This window comes from Hemiscyllium ocellatum, chromosome 2, assembly GCF_020745735.1.
Source record: "Hemiscyllium ocellatum isolate sHemOce1 chromosome 2, sHemOce1.pat.X.cur, whole genome shotgun sequence".
Lineage (NCBI taxonomy): Eukaryota > Metazoa > Chordata > Chondrichthyes > Orectolobiformes > Hemiscylliidae > Hemiscyllium > Hemiscyllium ocellatum.
The window spans coordinates 28,472,445-28,491,783 of NC_083402.1; the positions used below are offsets into that span (position 1 = coordinate 28,472,445).

The window sequence follows — 19,339 nt, forward strand, 5'->3', positions numbered from 1 at the left end:
TTCCAGACGTTTCGTTACCCTACTAGCTAACATCTTCAGTGGGCCTCAGGAAATGACATCGCCAACCCAAAGAAACCCAAACATATAAATTGAAAGCAGGACTTTTCAGCATAGCTTCGCCTGAACTCCACTGAAGATGTTACCTAGTAGGGTAACAAAACATCTGGAAATGAACCTTCCAGCTCAGTGGGCAAACCTACATTCCAAAAGTTCCAGGCCTGCCTGGGTTCAATGGGAGGTTGATGGTCCAAGACCTTGCTGCATGAATATTGTCTGTTACAGCTCTGCAATTTGCAGATTGCAGAGTCCATCTTGGTTTAAACTTAGATTTGATGTTTGAGTTTTTATTCATGTTCATGAAAATATATCAATCTTTCTCTAACAATTCTGGAGGTCATGGGGCACCTGACACACTCTGATGTATCTGCGGCCTTTGTCATTTTATGCTTTTCTCTTGTGTTTGATGGACTGAGAATATTCAACAGCTCCCAAAGCCTAGGAATGAATGCTGACAAACGTAGATTTACTGTCAGAAATAGGCAGGTGCAGATCAAAACACTTTTGGATTGGGAATTTGCCAACTTCTCACTGACTTTCCACATCGTACAAATTGCACGTCATGGTTGCTTACAAAGTGTTCACTGCCGTCAGCTAGGTACTCTCTTATGTATCCATTCATAGCTAACTAATCTCATTAGCTTCTCTTCCAACATTTATCTGTTCTTGTGGTGCTCCCCACAGTACCTAAACTAGGTTCTCCACTGTTTTGCAGTTACACATGTCCCTTGCTACCACCAAGACAAATTGTCCAGTGATAGGCAACATGGTACATATCTTTATATTATATATATATGTATATTTATTATGAATAAAATATACATTTAAAATAAAAGTGTGGTTCAGTAAAATAGGATATCAAGGAAGCAAATAAACATTGGAGTTTGACACTATCCAAACAAACCAAAGGCATCTATTACTTGAACAAGACTATAGTTACATGCATTTGAGGCACCTTGACAGTTCCATGACTAAATGGACCCCAATTTAACTTTAGCAGGAGGACCTCAGGCAGTAGTCTTTCCCCCACTGCACCTGGTGGTTCTGCCCCAAGCTTTAGTGTGTCCCTCAACACCGCACATTCCCTCGAAATGGCTGTGGTGGGGGATCCTGAGACTGTCACACATCACCTGCTGAAAGGTGCCTTTGCAAAGGAAGCCTGAAGAGGGATGCCATGATTTTTCTCAAGGTTCATCCTGAGCAGCTCTATGATGCAAGTCTCTGTCTTCCCCGGGTGACACACGGAGAAAAACATCATCTGCATCTGGAGGACCAATAACTCGGTGAAATATACTCCCTGATCCATTTGAAATCCATTTATCCTCCAGGATGAGGAGTCAACACTGACTGAATGCCATAGATAGCACCTTCCAAAGTCCAGGCAACCTCCTTCAATTAAACTTGAGTTGGTGGTGGGCAAGTTGCTGGAGAGGGTACTGAGGGATAGGATCTATTTATATTTAGAAAATAATGTGCTTATCAGTGATAGGCAACATGGTTTTGTGTGGGGGAGATCATGCCTTGCCAACTTAATAGAGTTCTTCGAGGAAGTGACCAAGTTGATAGATGAAGGAAGTGCTGTCGATGTTGTATACATGGACTTTAGTAAGACATTTGATAACCCATGGTAGACTAATGGAGAAAGTGAAGTCACATAGTGTGCAGGGTGTTCTAACTAGATGGATAAAGAACTGGTTGAGACCGAGAGTAGTAGTTGAAGAGAGTTTCTCGAAATGGAGAAAGGTGACCAGTGGTGTTCCATAGGGGTCAGTGTTGGGGCCACTGTTGTTTGTAATATACATAAATGATCTGGAAGAGGGCACTGTTGATATGATAAGCAAATTTACAGATGACACGAAGATTGGTGGAGTAGCAGAAAGCAAAGGGACTGTCAAAGAATACAGGAGAATATAGATAGACTGGAGAGTTGGGCAGAAAAGTGGCAGATGGATTTCAATCCAGACAAATGTGAAGTGATGCATTTAGGCAAGTCTAATTCTAGAGTGTATTATACGGAAGAGTCTTGGGAAAAGTTGATGAGCAGAAATATCTGGAGTTCAGGTCCATTGTACCCTGAAGGTTATTGCACAGATGGATAGAGTGGTCAAGAAAGTATCTAGTATGCTTGCCCTCATTGGACAGGGTATTGAGTATAAGAGCTGGCAAGTCATGTTAAAATTGTACAAGACATTGGTTTGGCTGCATTTAGAATATTGCATACAGTTCTGGTCACCACATTACCAAAAGGATGTGGACACTTTGGAGAGGGTGCAGAGAAGGTTTATGAAGATGTTGCCTGATATGGAAGGTGTTAGCTCTGAAGAGAGGTTGAATAGATTAGGTTTATTTTTATTAGAAAAAAGGAGGTTGAAGGGGGACCTGATTGAGATCTACAAAACCATGAAGGGTATAGAGAGGGTGGAGAGAGACAAGCTTTTTCCTTGGGTGAAGGATTAAATAACGAGAGGTCACGCTTTCAAAGTGAGAGGTGGAAAGTTTAAGGGGGATACATGGGGAAGTACTTCACACAGAGGGTGGTGGGCCTCTGGAACACGTTGCCAGCAGAGGTGATAGAGGTAGGCACAATAGATTAATTTAAGATGAGTCTGGACAGATGCACGAGTAGGTGGGGAGCAGAGGGATACAGATGCTTAGGAATTGGGCAACAGGTTGAGACAGTACATTTGGATCAGCTCAGGCTTGGAGGGCCGAAGGGTCTATTCCTGGGCTGTAAGTTTTCCTTGTTCTTTGTTCTTTGTTCTTAAGACTAAAACTTTTATAATGGATCTACGCCACCAACTCTTTAGCTGCTGATTCTATTTTCCTTCTGGGCATTTGGATAAATACCTTTGTATACTATGACTAGCCAAACTGAAATGACAAACTTTGAGTTATTCTGACTTGTATCTCTTTCTTTGACTCAATAACAACTTTTGCTTGATTACTCTTTTGGTGATTTGTGGGATTTTCCTACTTTAAAGGTGATATGTTGAATCAGCTTGATGTGTTGAACTCAGCTATGACCGAAGATCATTGATCTGAAACTTTAACTCGGTCTCTTTACTGATGCTACCAGATCTTGATTTCTCCAGCACTTTTTGTTCATTCCAGATTTCCAGTATCCACATTGTTTTGCTTTTGTAGTTGGACAGAACTGATATCTTTCACAGTGCTGTATCAATGGCTTTGTTGGGTGGCATGCTTGTACTGTTAAGGCAGGGTTAAGGTAAGATAGCAGGTGTATGGGAAAAAAGCATGTCAGGTTAAGAGGGAATAATAAAGTGCACAAAGAATCAGGAAAAGCAAGTAGCACTAGAATACAAAATAGCAAAGTATTCAGTGGAATAAAAACAGAAACTTTGGAAATACCCAACAGGTTAGGAAACATCTTGGAGAGAAAGTGTTAATGTTACAGATTGATGATCTGATCTGCTCAATATTTCTAGCACTTCCCACTTTTTAAAAATTCCCAGAATTTTTGGAATTTTGGTTTGTAAAGTATTAGATGGAGTCAGGCTAAGAGATAATGCTGTAAGTTCAAAATTAGGTTTACAGCAGTGGCCTCCAATCTCGCGAGATACAAGTTTGTGTTGTGCTGGTCAACTCTGTGTTAAGCATCACCTGGCTCAGGAGCTTCACTCTGACATGATTGTCTTTGCCACATTTTTTACAGAAGAAGACATTGGGCATAGAGGACAGTAGGCATGATTAACTGGCATCTGTTTCCACTGAGTTAATTTCTTGGCAGCTGATTTTTCATTTTAGAGTCATAGAGTCATAGAGATGTACAGCACTGAAACAGACCCTTCGGTCCAACCTGTCCATGCTGACCAGATATCCCAACGCACTCTAGTCCCACCTGTCAGCACCTGGCCCATATCCCTCCAAAACCTTCCTATTCACATACACATCCAGATGCCTCTTAAATGTTGCAGTTGTCCTAGCCTTCACCACTTCCTCTGGCAGCTCATTCCATACACGTACCACCCTCTGCGTGAAAAAGTTGCCCCTTAAGTCTCTTTAATATCTTTCCCCTCTCATCCTGAACCTATGCCCTCTACTTCTGGACTCCCCCACCCCAGGGAAAAGACTTTGTCTATTTATCCTATCCATGCCCCTCATGTTTTTATAAACCTCTATAAGGTCACCCCTCAGCCTCCAATGCTCCAGGGAAAACAGCCCTAGCCTATTCAACCTCTCCCTATAGCTCAAATCCTCCAAACCTGGCAATATCCTTGTAAATCTTTTATGAACCCTTTCAGTGCTTGGCTCTCCTCTTCAAGTGCCCTTCCAAACATCAGTCTCTAGAGGTCCCAACTATCAAAATCTGTCTCCAAACTGAGAGTGTCAATATCCACCATCTTCACATCATATCCAGTGGGTTGTTTGTTTATCTAGTGTGATGGATGCTATCACTTGTAAAATAGAGGCTCTCAGCTCCAAGCCCCCATTGGAGACAATGGACAATGTCAGGTCAGCACTCAAAGACTGATTAAGCTGAGGTACCCCACGGCTATGGGACATGACAGTCCAGACCATTGTCAGAGAAAAGCAATGCCCTTTGCACCGACCGATTTAGGTTTATCAATTGTAACTTCAGTCTCTGATGGCGTCTTAACATTCTGCAATATGCAAGACTAGTCAAAACATATCAAGACCAGTAGCTGTCAAATGTCAGGGTTAACTCTTAACAATCCCAGTTGAGGTTAAAGGAGTGCAAAGTTCTATGATTTTCATCAGCTTCACCACAGGAGCTGCTATACAGTTAATTACACAGAGGTTCACCTTTGCATTCTGCTCCAGAAGTTTTGTCAGGGATTACTCTCAAAGACTTCAACTTGCCCCTTGACATTCAATGGCTTTATCATCACTCTGTTGCCCACTATCAACATCCCGGGGTTTATCATAAACCAGAAACTGGATAAGACAAGCCATATACATTCTGTGGCTACAAGAAACGGTCACAGGCCAGGGATTCTGTGATGAGAAACTTATCCCCTAACTTGCCAAAGCCTATCCATCAGCTATGAGGCACAAATCAGGAATATGATTGAAGCCTCTCCACTTGCCTGCTTACATCTCAAAAAGCTTGACACCATCCTGGACAAAGCATTTCTACTTGTTTTGAATCCCATCTACCACAGTCTGGATTCAGTTCCTTCATCAGCAGGGGCCGCAGTGTGTTTCATCTACAAAATAGACTGCAGTAACTCACCCATGGTCTTTCAACAATACCTTCCAAACCCATGATCTCCACCACCTTGAAGAATAAAGGCATCAGGAACACAGAAGCACCATAACCTACAGATGTCCCTCCAAGCCACCTATCATCTTAGCTTGGAACTCTATTGCTGTTCCTTCACTGGCACTGGGCCAAAATCCCAGACTCCCTTTTCTACACTACTGTGAATGTTCCTACATCCCAAAGTCTATACTGTTTCAAGGAAGCAGTTCACCACTACTTTCTATAGGCAATTAGGGAATAAATCCTGGCCTATCCACATTCCATCAATGAATAAAGAAATGGCATTCACAAGACAGTGGAGCTTTTGCCAACAGATGGGAGTTTGGTTCATGAGTGTCAGGGTATGTCAATGTGACAGTGGACTCGCACAATGTATGTCTGGATGCAAAATCTCCTATGAATTCCTCTCAAGCCTTAGTCTGGGGACACTAGAGTCTCAGTTTTTGTGTGTTATCACAACATGACAGAGCTGAGAACCTGCCAATGGAGAGGCAGTAAACAGATAGGGAACGACTTGCCTACTTGATTGTTGGTTTCACAATGTTGTTAGCCTGTGGTGCAAGCTGCAACTCTGAAGAAAATTAACATACAAAAGTAAAAACCAACTCTCTTCACCACACAGTTGCAGACAGGATTATAATACATGTATATAAATGCATGAAGTACAGTAAATAAGTTGGGTAAGTTACAAGCACAAATAGCCACATAGGAATAAGATGTTGTAGCAATAATGGGGTCCAATCACACTGTTAGGTGTATTCCATAGGCGATTAGTTAATAGAAAAGGAGCTAATTTAGAGGAAAACTACATAAAAATTTGAGAACTGTTTGGTAATGATAATGAGGGCCTTTAATTATCTTTAAATAAATTAAATACTAATAGTGTATAAACAGAGAAGGGAAGAGTTTCTAAAATGTGTTTTGGAAAGTTTTATACATCCGTATGTATCCAGTCCATTGGGGAAGGAGTCATTGCTGGACTTGGTTCTGGGAAATGAAGGTGGTCAAGTAGATCAGTGTCAATAGAAGAACACATAGGGAACAGTAATCATAGTATTATAAGGTTTAATGAAAATTGGGATTGCTTAAAATGCTCAGCAGGTCTGGCAGTATCTGTAGAGAGAAATTGGAGTTAACATTTTGGGTTGAGTGACCCATCCTCAGATCAGCTAAAGTGGAGAGAGTATTGAAAGTTTCTGTTTGCCTTGGAGAAATTGTCTTATCTACACTTTTGTCTCAATTTGCAAAATTAGAATTTTAGTTTCACAAGGAGAGAAAAAGCAAAAAGAATGACCTTAGCTCAGGGATAGCATTTATTGTTCTTCTGAATTGCAACAGATTCAAACCTCATGATTTATATTTCAGCATATAATCTAGCATTGCACTTCAGGAGCTATTACAATGATACAGGTTCTATTTTTTTAGAAAAGCTGGTAAAACAAGATTTTGTCAAAGTCTTAGTTGGGTGCAAATGATCTATAACTGTTTTCAGAAACGAGCAGGAACAGTCTGCTATTGTCCTGGCCAACATTTATTCTTCAATCAACACCACTAAGCTTGACTTTATCATAACTTGTTGATTATGGGTACTTGTGGAAAATTGCACATTCCCTACATTTCAATAATTTTTAATTGGCTGTGAAACACTTTGAATTCTCTGAGAGATGTATAAAAATGTGTCCTCCCTTTAAATGGGAAGAAAATAGATTAAGTTAATTCACAGAGAGATATCTTTATTGAGCTCATAAAAAGTAACATTGCAATCAGCCTCTCTGAGATAAATAGGATTGATGAATGAATGCAGTGAATTGCTGAAAAATAATTGGAAATTTTGTGCTATCACAGTCTCAAAGACCACTTGAAATACTTTTCATGCAATTAGTGGGTAGGTAAACAGATGTTCTGCATATATTAAAGTTGCACAAACATGAGATAATCCCACAAATAAAGTAAATGACTAGTTAATCTAGTTTTACTGATTTTTTTGTGCAATGATGGTCGGTCAAGTCACAAAGGAAATTTATACCCCTTGAACATAAGGGTCTGTAACATCCATTTATCAGGCTAACATCAGTTTAGGTCACATGCTCACATCCAGGAGTGGCAGAGCAATGCTTCACTTTTTAAAAAAAATCCATGCAAGAATCCTATCAACAGTGCCACAAGTAAATGACTTAGGAAATAAATTTTACACTTTTGAATTACCTGGGGCTTATAGACAAGGGGGAGAAAATTCTTCCAGATTCCAAGGAGTCAGAACAGAATGAAGAGAAGGATGAAGATTAGATTAGACTTACAGTGTGGAAACAGGCGCTTCGGCCCAACAAGTCCACACCGACCCGCCGAAGCGCAACCCACCCATACCCCTACCTAACCTAACACTACGGGCAATTTAGCATGGCCAATTCACCTGACCCGCACATCTTTGGACTGTGGGAGGAAACCGGAGCACCCAGAGGAAACCCACGCAGACACGGGGAGAACGTGCAAACTCCACACAGTCAGTCGCCTGAGTCGGGAATTGAACCCAGGTCTCAGGCGCTGTGAGGCAGCAGTGCTAACCACTGTGCCACCGTGCCGCCCACGATATGGAGGAGGAAAGAATAGGGAAACCTCCTGTCCACCCAGCTGCCAACAAACAAGTTGCAATGGATTCCCAAACTGCTTCTGCCAAAAAGTAACTCGGAAGGTCAAAGAACCTCTGGGGTAAAAAACAAAATACTGCAGATGCTGGAAATGGGTAACAAATACAGAAATTGCTGGATAAATGAACAAGTCTGGCAGAGAAACAAAATTAATGTTTCTAGTGGGCATGGTCCTTCAGAACTTCAGGACAGGGTGTCCTGGCTAACAATTTATTCATGCTGTCCAATGTCACTGGAAATTGATCATTGAATTCATTGCATTTGTGTGATTTCCTGTGTACTATTCACTACACTTTAAAACTGAAGAACTTAATTTGTTCTCAAGGGCTTGGGTATGATCCCACATGCAAGTTGATTCTTTTATTGTACGACATCATTGTAACAGTAGTGCAGCGTAGGAATAGCCAGTTTTGTTGGGTTCTGCAGAGATCTTTGGTCAGGATCAGGTAACCAGTAAATGTGTTACAGTATTATTCATGTCCAGTGATTTTGAATAAGATGGATAAATAACCTGGACCAGATGGACCACACCCCAGAGTTAGAACATAGAACAATACAGTGCAGAACAGACCCTTCGGCCCTCGATGCTGCGCTCACCTGTGAACTATTCTCAGCTCGTCACCCTACACTATCCCAAAATCATTCATGTGCTTATCTAAGGATTGTTTAAATCTCCTTAATGTGGCTGAGTTGACTACATTAGCAGGTAGGGCATTCCACGCCCCTACCACTCTCTGCGTAAAGAACCTGCCTCTGACATCTGTCTTAAATTTATCACCCCTCAATTTTATAGTTATGCCCCCTCGTACAAGCTGATGTCATCATCCTAGGATTCTCTGTCTACCCTATCTAATCCTCTGATCATGGTGTATGTCTCTATCAAATCCCTCTTAGCCTTCTTCTCTCCAATGAGAACAGACCCAAGTCTCTCAGCCTTTCCTCATAAGACCTTCCCGCCAGATGAGGCAACATCCTGGCAAATGTCCTCTGCACCTTTTCCAATGCTTCCACATCTTTCCCGAAATATTGGTACCAGAACTGTACACAATATTCTAAATGTGGCCGCACCAGTGTTTTGTATAGTTGCAGCATGATATTGCAGTTCCGGAACTCAATCCCTCTACCAATGAAACCTAACACACCGTATGCCTTCGTAACAGCACTATCCACCTGGATGGCAACTTTGAGGGATCTATGCACATAGACTCCAAGATCCCTCTGCACATCCACACCACCAAGAATCTTTCCATTGACCCAGTACTGTACCATCCTGTTATTCTTCCCAAAATGCATCACCTCACATTTAGAGTAGATTACTTACAGTGTGGAAACAGGCCCTTCGGCCCAACAAGTCCACACCGACCCGCCGAAGCACAACACACCTATACCCCTACATTTACTCCTGACCTAACACTACAGACAATTTAGCATGGCCAATTCACCTGACCCGCACATCTTTGGACTGTGGGAGGAAACCGGAGCACCCGGAGGAAACCCACGCAGACACGGGGAGAATGTGCAAACTCCACACAGTCGGTTGACTGAGGCGGGAATTGAACCATGTTCAGAGGAGGTTCATAAAAATGGTCCCAGCAATGAAAAGGTTAACATATGAGGAATGTTTGAGGACTCTGGGACTACACTTCATGGAGTTTAGAAGGATGAGGGGTATCTAATTGAAATGCACAGAATACTGAATGGCCTGGACAAAATAGATGTTGGGAAGATGTTTCCATTGATAGGAGAGTCTAGGACCTGAGGGCCTTAGAGTAAAGGGAAGACTTTTTTAGAATGGAGAGGAGGAGAAAAGGTGTCAGCCAGAGTGGTGAATCTATGGAATGTATTGCCACAGAAGATTGCGAAGACCGTCATTGAGTGTATTTAAGACTGAGATCGATAGGTTCTTTAGTTATCGAGGGGATCAAGAGTTAGACTAGATTCCCTACAGTATGGAAACTGGCCCTTCAGTCCAACAAGTCCACACCAACTCAACCTTCTGAACAGTAACCCACCAAGACACATTCCACCACCCGATATATACCCCTGACTAATGCGCCTAACACTATGTGCAATGTAGCAAGGCCAATTCACCTGGCATACATATCCAGCAAACCAGCAGACATGGGGAGGATGTGCAAACTCCACACAGACAGTTGCTGGAGGCAGGAATTGAACACAGGCCCCTGGCTGTGAGGCATCAGTGCTAACCACTGAGCCATCCTGGTTACGGAAGAAAGCAGGAGAATGGGGTTCAGAAACATATCAAGTAAAATGAAGGGCTTATGCTCGAAACGTCGAATTCTCTATTCCTGAGATGCTGCCTAACCTGCTGTGCTTTGACCAGCAACACATTTGCAGTTCAGAAACATATCAACCATGACTGAATGGTGGAGTAGTCTCGGTGGGCTGAATGGCCTCATTTCTGCTTGTATGTCTTTCGGTCTTCGTCACCGCTGAATTCCTCTTCCCCAGCCGCCTGTCACTGACATACCCTCCCCTTACGTGTGAGCCGGGAGCGCGCTGCCCAGCTGGCGGGAGCCGGGAGCGCGCGGGCGAGCTGGTGCGAGCCGGGCACGCGGCCGTGCGCGCTGTATGGGCGAGCGAGCGCGGAGGCGCACGGGCGGGTGGTGGAGCTGTCAGGGGGACGGCAGAGTGGCACCTTCCCACAGGCGGGCAGCAGGATCTGGGAGTGGGAGCGGGGGTCAGAGGAACAGGAGGGAGGGAGGGGAAGAGAAGGGGGGGGGGGTCTTGTTATTGTCAAGATAAAAGAGAAACAGTGCCGGCACGTCCTTCCCCGGAGCAGGGGACTGGTTTCGGGAACCCAAGGCAGGTGGAGGTGGGGAGGGGGCAGGAATACCGCCCTCCCCAACCCGCGGTGAGGCCCTTCCTCCCCTCACCCTGAGCACTGCCCCCTCCCTCTCCACGGGCTGCGCTCCGATACCATCCGTGCAGAGAGAGAAATGCAAAGCATCGCTGGCTGCGGGGGATTCACTGCGGAGAGGCTGACAGAGTAACACTCTTGCCCATAGTTTTGTAAGTTCCCCCGGGCGGCTGCAGCAGCGGCGTCGCTCCGTCACCTCGGGGCAATGCCGCAGGGGGGAATGGAGAAATTCCTGCAGATCGCCCCCCACTCTCTGGCCGTGGTGCTGGCTCGGAGCGGCTCGGCCAGGGCTGCGGTGGCGGTCACCGACAACATTCAGCACCATCACACCGGCTACGAGATCTTCGCCGACTTTAAAGCGGAGAACATGCAGCACTTCTGGAACAAGAGAGTGACAGACGCCATCTCGGAGGCTTTCTTCCTCGGCTGGATCGACGAACACGTCCTGCTGATCCAGGGCAAGGAGTCCCACCTGGAAGTGTTGAGGGAAGCCTGGATGAGGAGATCCCTTAAACCTCCCCGGGGCTTCGGTATAAAGTATCTGGGTGAGTGCCAATGCCTTCATTCGGTGTAAAACATTCTGGCTTTGAACAGGTATTTTGGGGGATAGTGCACCAGCCCAGTGTTGTGTGACCTGCTTTAACAAAAAAAACAAACTACTGTGTGGAGGCTGGAAATCATGTTGCAATCTCAGTGCGAGTGTTTCATTGTCAGATCTTGCCCTCGGTTTTGAACCTATAATCTCTCTAGTTACTACTTCAGTACTGCAACCAGTTGATTTTCGCACCTTTCAAAACTCCCACTTTAGTTGGCAATGATGAACTTTTCATCTCAGAAATATTTAGGCAGTTTCCAAAAGGACATAATGATAGAGCAAATGCATTTGCACGGACTCATGTCGTACATTGTATTTCGAAATTGTCCTCAATTTGTTTGATGCCTTTAACAGACGCGCCAGTTTTTTTTTCAAAAAATGCCCTCACAAAAGACGGACTCAAGTACTTGGATGATAATGACATACACCCCAACTTGCTGAATAAAAAGCATGTGATTCCGAGTTATTGTTTTTGTACTCTAGTGCAACAGCGCAGACCTTAATATCGCAGCCTGCTATTTAAACAAGTTATCTCTCAATATTTACTGAAACGGTTCACTGTGCAGGCAACATTTCTCTGGTAGAACGGAGGAGTTGCAGATCCATTCTGGTCGGAGAGACCAGACTCTAAGCGAAAGCATTGGTGTTTGCAAAGCCTGTTTACCCAGAGCAAATGAAAGATATAACTCTTAGCTGCTGGTTGGAATGCTGCCATACAACCGGACTATTGAATACTGAGTGCTTTTTAGACACATAAGCATGTCATCAATGCGCTCCGACCTAATGAAGAATTATTGGAGAATATGGATCCACTTAGATATGGTATTAGCTGGGAATATAACGTACGTGATTTTATCAGTTGTTGATTAGCTAAAAAGTTTTAATAAGTCGTAATGATTCCCATTCCGTTTTAAAATTTACAAGCACAAAACTGATTGCAATAATGATACTGCATATATGTACTTTAATAAGCAAAACTGTACTTAGTATCTAGGTGAGTAAAGTAGTTCATAGTTCTTCGAAAAACAATTCCAATGGTGTATACACAGCGGTATGCTGAATACATTGCCAGTTCTTGGTTGTTGTGTTACTTGACTGGGGAGGTCACCACATGCTCTGTCAATTACAAGAAAAACACTACAAAATTCAACAATTTACTCATAAGCTATTTCATAAGTATATAAGAGACGTTGATACGTAATCTCAAAATTTTGAATGGAATTGGTTTGGCGTGTACCTGACCACTTCTGTGTAAAATGTGTTTTTTTTTCAAAAGTGGCCAATACATAATGGGAACCCCAAATCAAAGGTGGTCTCTGCTTAGTTTCTGCATTGATTATTATACCAATTGGCCTGTGTTAACTCCAGTCACCATTTGAGATCTACTTATTGGTGGTGTAAGAATTGAGATTGTAACAGTATAGGATTGAGGACAATGGTTGATGCAGGATTCCAGGAAAAAAAACACATATTGAATCTATTTTTTGACAAAATAAACATGATAAATGTAATTTTAATAAGGCAAATCTTTGGAAAGTCATGTAGTTATCGGATTTTCAAATTGGGGTCAGTTTTCCAAAAGAGGATGGATGTTCAAGGCTTTTCAGAAAGTTTTTATGATTGTCAGATTTCTGTCACCAAATTCAAATACTGGTCTGTATAAGGTCACCTAATAGCAATAATTAAGTGTTCTGCTGTGCTAATGGCTTTATTCTTTCAGCAGCTAATACTAATTTCAAAAATTCAAGCAGAAGTAGTTGCCATTTAGGATATCTTGTCAGATGAGTTGAACTGAAGCGTCTGTTTCTCTGCTGTATACCTTTTATGACTCTGTGACTTTATCAGCTCTTATATAGATAGGTTTAAAAAACACTAAAATATAAAATAATTGCTTACACTAAAAACATACATTTCAGTCATTCATTAGAATACTCAGCATGCAAAATATTGAAAGAATGGAGTTTGGAGAGGCACTTGAGACAAAAGCTTCTTTTTCGAGCAAAGCACAGAGTAGTTGAATTTGACAGCTAGTAGTTTTGTTCTGTCATTGCAGATTTTCAAAGTTGCTGTTTATTAAAATAAGACAATGGTCAGATGTTCTTTAGGATACAGTATCCACTAATGGTTTTCCAATCAATGTAGAGTGCTGATATTGCAAATAGCCAACCACATTTTGCCCCAGTTCCCACTAAACTGCTGACCACCCACTCCCTCCTTGGTACTTATGTTAGCTGGTATTTTCAATGATTCTATCGCTTCAGCTGTTAGTTCATGTCTTGAAATCTGCTGTCATCACCACCCTTTCCTCCAAAATGTGTTAGGTTCTCATTTGCCCTTGAGCGCAGTTAGGGATGGGAAATATGCAAAGACTGGCCTTATCAGTGTGTCCACATTCCATGAAAGAATAAAGTATAAAGAGGCCTTAACTCTACCCTCCTCACCACTCATATTCAAATGTTCTTTCCTTTCCAAAGTCCTTGAACATGTATACCATTAAGGCATAGAGTCATGCAGCATGGAAACGGACTTTTTGGTACAACTGGTCCATGCCGACCATGTTCCAAAGCTAACTAGTCTCGTCTGCCTGTGCTTGGCCAATTCCCTTCAAACTTGTCCTATTTATGTCCTATGTCTTAAACATTGTAACTGTACCTGCACCCACCACTTTCTCTGACAATTCATTCCACACACAAAACACTCTTTGTGTAAAAAAAGTTGCCATTCATGTCCTTTTTAAATCTTTCTACTCTCACCTTGAAAGTATGTCCCCTAGTTTTGAATTCCGCCCCCGATCCCAATCCCTCCAATCAGGTTTCAACCTCTGCCACATGACTGAATCAGTTCTTTTTAAAGTTGCAGATGATATCCAATTGATACAAAGAAAACCTTTCCCGCCTCATTCTGTTTGCTGCATTTGACATGTTCAACTACAACTTTAGCTTCCAAAGCCTCTCACTGGCTGTCCTGCTGTTTGGAATTGCTCTCATCTGTTTTATTTTACATATCTGATCTAAGCCAGAGATTCATTTTCAATGGCTTACCTTCCTGTTCTTGTTCTATTATCCCAAGTGCCTTAAGGATCTACACATTATCTCCTGCCTCTCATCTTCATGCTGTTCCTTGATGATATCATCTAAATCTGAACCATGTCTTGTCATATCTCTCTTCACTATTCCATTAATGCTAAATTATCAGAAAGTGTACCTGACACACAGTATTGGATGAGATTCCAAAAATTAAATGTTACAAAGATTGGGATGATTGTTTTAACTTCTTACTCAGGAACTCTGTACTGACTTTATCCCTCTTCCTGGCAGTAATCTTAACCAGTCTATTCATAAACTTGGTGTTGTATTTGATCCTGAGATGAGCTTCCAGCCGGATTTTAAAGTTCTTCCTCTTCCAGCTCTACAACCTCCCAAGACCAGGCAAACAATGGATACTTTTTTCCCTAAAGGGCATTAATAAAGCAAGTGGATTTATACAGCAATCAGCAATGGTTTTGTGTCATCATTAGGCTTTTAGTTCCAGATTTTTATTGCATTCAAATTCAGGTTTGCAGTTCCTTGAAAGTGGCAATACAGGTGGATAAGAAAGTCAAAAAGACATATGGTATTTTCGCTTTCATTGGTCAGGGCATAAAGTGTAAAAATTGGCAATCACGTTGCAGGTTTATAGAATTTTAATTAGACTACGTTTAGAACATGCACACAGTTCTGGCTGCCACACTAGAAGGATGTGGAGGCTGTGTAAAGGATACAGAAAAGTCTTACCAGAATGTTGCCTGGCTTGCAGGGTTTAAGGTATGTGGAAAGATTGGACAAACTTGTTTTGTTTTCGCTTGAGTGTTAAGGTTGAGGGGCGACCAGATAGAAGGTAACAAAATTATGAGTGACATGTATAACATGAATAGTTGGAGTCTTTTTCCCAGATAGAAATGTCAATTATGAGGGACCATAGGTTTCAGATAAAATGGGCAAAGTTTAAGCAAATGAGAGGGGCAAGTATTTTACACAGAATGTGGTAAGTAGTTGTAACATGCTGCCAGAGAAGGTGGTAGAAGCAGATACAATAGCAATGTTTAGGAAGCATCGTGATAGATCCATGAAAAGCCAGGAATAGAGGAATCCAGATCACATGGAGGCAAAAGGTTTTTTAGTTTAGAATGGCACCACGTGTCAGTGCAGGCTTGGTGAGTCAAAAGACCTATTTCTGAGCTGTACTGTTCTCTGTTTTACCCAGGTGGGACTTGAATCTAGGTGTCTAGAACATTACCTGCATCACTGGATTATTAGCCCAGCAACAATACCATTCAGCCATCTCTTCCCACCAATGATTAAGTCTTGACCTTTAGAAACTCACTCATATAATATGAGATGGCTTTGTTCATCTCACATTTTTACTGCTTATATTCATAAAATGCAGGTGAATGAAATGATGTTTATTCTTCAATTGGATCTGCCTGATATTATACTCATTCAACTTTGCGGAAAATAGATTTAGAACATTTACTGAACTGAATGGGAATATATTATGTAAGTACGTTATTGTAATCTCCCAATATTTGGGAGACCTGGTCACTATATTTTTATCCTGAATACAGCAATGGTACTTAACAAAGTATATCAGTGGATACATTTTTGAGAAAAGTTTATCATGAAGTGATAACTGGACACTCAAATTCCTTTGCAAGTCAATGGAATTGATACTTCTAGCCCAAGAAAAATTGAGAAAATAATCTGACAGCCTTTGGTCTTGAAAATTATAACAGCTTAAGTGCAAGCCTCAAAGACATAGGAGTTATATAACATTTTTTTATCACCAGTTTATCTTTAACAAAAATAACAACACTTGATAAGAAGTTAGAAGAATAATTACTGATTGTTTTCTTCCTTCCTATTTACTTTCAATTAAACCATCTGGCTTTTTTCCTTTCTGTCTGTCACCGTCAATTTCCATTAGCTTGACTCAGTTCTTTCAACTAGCAGAAAGTGAGGACAGCAGATGCTGGAGATCAGAGCTGAAAAATGTGTTGCTGGAAAAGCGCAGCAGGTCAGGCAGCATCAAAGGAGCATTCAGGAGATTCCTGAAGAAGGGCTTATGCCCGAAACGTTGATTCTCCTGCTCCTTTGATGCTGCCTGACCTGCTGAGCTTTTCCAGCAACACATTTTTCAGCTCAGTTCTTTCAACATCTGTATGTAAAAACCTTGAGCTTTGATCTTGATTACCAAATCCACTTAGTTGCTGAGACTATGACATTGATTGATTCATCTTAATGGAAGACTCTGGGTCTCTGGTTTTCTGCTGAATTCTGTCATCGTGCAAAACCTCCAGCTTGTGACTCTTCCTTTCTTTCTGGTTTGGAGTGTTGAAGGAATTTGATCATGCTTTGTTTTTGGTCAATATTCTCTTTCATGCAAATGATCTATATGACACTAGTGGAAGTTTCTCCAGAAATGTAGGCCATTTGCTCTGAGGCAGTAATAACACATGTGGAGGAGAGACTTAATCCGGGAATTGGCTTCAAGGTCCCTGTAAATATGCTTTTTGTTTGCTTATGGGGTGGCCTAATCCAATGAGTTCTGAGGCCTGCTACTGACAGCAACACAGTCTGCAAAATGTTAATCTATGGTAATGTTTCAGCCTCCACCCTGCGTAACAACTCTTCCCACCTGCCATTTTCACTCTGGGGTGACACCAGTTTAAGCATCAAAATAAGTTCACAACAGAAACAAATTCGGAGAGCACTGTAATAAAGTGAATTTGGTTCTGTTCTCACACATAACAACTTTTAACTCAGACTTTGGACCATTATTTTGCAATACCTCTTGCAACCCATACATTACAAATTTCTCAAAACTTTATTATTTTAGTTCTTGAGGCATTGGGCATAGACTCAACACTTGTTATAGCTATTGTCCAAAACAAAATATTCTTTCCATTCCTCTTCAGAGAAGTCAATCTGTACATATTCTCAAGCTTTTCATGTGTTTAACCATGGAATGAAAGCAACTTTGGTTGGATCATTTCTCATTCTGAGTCACACTTCACAACCTTTTAGCAACTCTTCAATATCTTTAACTATCTCTTTACTTATTCTTTGAAGTGAGCATAAAGCAAAGGGCTAACCTTATGAAAAGTTCACTGTGTATTGTCCTTTATTTTGAGTTTGGCCTAATGACTCTAATTTCAACATACAGTCGTCTTGGCTCAAAGACTACCTATGCTGTTTTAGCTCTTTCTTAGCACAGGTCAGACTTGCCCTGTGATGTAAGGTATGTGATTTCTGTCTATTGATATCCTTTATTTTAGATTTTGGAATTTGAACTGGAGGCACATAGGTTTGGTCTAAATGGAACAGATTTTGAACAGATTTGCCAACTCAAAATTGGGTCCCCTTTATTTGGACTCCCTGGCTAGGTAAAAGCATTGTGCCTTTATCCCAGTTTGTCCAGCCTGTCTCAATTTGATACTTTTTATTCATCTATACTTCAGTACATACAAACCCCATTGACCAAATCTCTGTTCAGACAATAAACCAGCCATCCCAGGAATTAATGTGGTGAATGTTCACTGCCTCTCTCTGGCAAGGACATATTTTCTTGGGTATGGAGGCCAAAACTGCACACAGTACTCCAGGTGAGGTCTCATGAAAGTCTTGTACAGTGGCAATAAAACATCCACGCTCCTGTTCTCGAACTAGCTTGCAATGAAGGATGTCATACCATTTGTTTTCCTAAATGCTTGCAGAGCCTGCCTGCTTGCTTTCAGTGATCAATGCACAAATGCATTCAGCTCTCTTGTTAACATTAGTATTTCCCAATATACTGCTATTTAAATAATGTCCTGCCATTCTCTTATTGCAACGGAAGTGTTCAGCATCATACTTCTCCATGCTTTGCTGCATTTGCCAGAACATCACCTATCAGGAATTCCTGATGAAGGGCTTATGCCCAAAACATCGATTCTCCTGCTTCCACAATGCTGCCTGACCTGCTGTGCTTTTCCAGCACTACAGTTTTGACTCTGATCTCCAGCATCTGCAGTCCTCATTTTCTCCTATTCATTCAACTTGTCTAATTCACCCTGAAGTCTCATTACATCCTCCTCAGCACTCAGAGTCCCACTTAGCTTTGTCATAATTCATAGTTACCTTCCTTAACAGCGATGTGTAAATTTCATGTGTTCTACCTGTGGATCTGCTCTGGCAGTGTTCTGTCCAGTTTTCCTGTGCCATTTCATTTGTTTTGATGCCTTCTCAAATGACATGAAGCATGACTTCGCATCCTCTTCCTCAAATATTGGTAGAGCCTGTACAAATTCCAGCATTTTCCTGACTGTACTTTAGATTGAAGGTCTGGTTTACTTCATTAGAGCTATCTGCATTCAAAGTCTCTGCTTTAAACCTGCGTCTTTTTAAGGCTTTTCTTATTTCCCTCTCTTTATCATTTTCTCTCACCTGAATTTGCTGTTCCAGGCTCTTAAATTCTATTCTTCTTTTTCCTTAGGTTCAGTTCTTTATGTTCCTTCTCCCTTTTTGTTTCCAGCAGCTTTAGATCTTTCTCATGTTCAAGCTACTATAGCTATAGACTCATTCCCACTAACTCAAGTGTCTCATCACTTGGCATTCCTAGCATGACCTGTATTTCCACCAAATGTTGTGCCAATAGATTAATTTTTTCTCTGCTTTTTCAAGAAATATACTTTCAATTCACTTGCCAACTCTATAGCCTTTGCCTTCTTCCAGTCTTGTAAATCACTCAGAGGTACCTCCAGGATCTATAGGATATATTTCATCACTTTTGATGCCATTTAATTTTACAGAATGAGAAACCGGTACCTATTCTTTCCATACTTATGAATTACTTCTAGTCCACATCAATCTCTCATTGTTGGTGTCCAATGACCGTACAAC

At 41.6% G+C, this 19,339-nt stretch overlaps 1 protein-coding gene across 3 annotated transcripts in view; it reads left to right on the forward strand.

The window, feature by feature from the left end:
* LOC132822098 (storkhead-box protein 2-like) overlaps window positions 1-19,339 on the forward strand; it is a 437,283-nt gene that overhangs the window by 100,976 nt on the left and 316,968 nt on the right. For 2 of the 3 annotated variants that reach the window (XM_060835147.1, XM_060835133.1), the window contains exon 1: window positions 10,722-11,373. The exons of the other annotated variant lie outside the window; for it this stretch is intronic. In XM_060835147.1, the coding sequence (XP_060691130.1) occupies window positions 11,034-11,373 (340 nt within the window). In that variant the 5' untranslated portion in view covers window positions 10,722-11,033. Of the gene's footprint in view, window positions 1-10,721; window positions 11,374-19,339 lie in introns of those variants that run through there. 3 annotated transcript variants of the gene reach the window in all.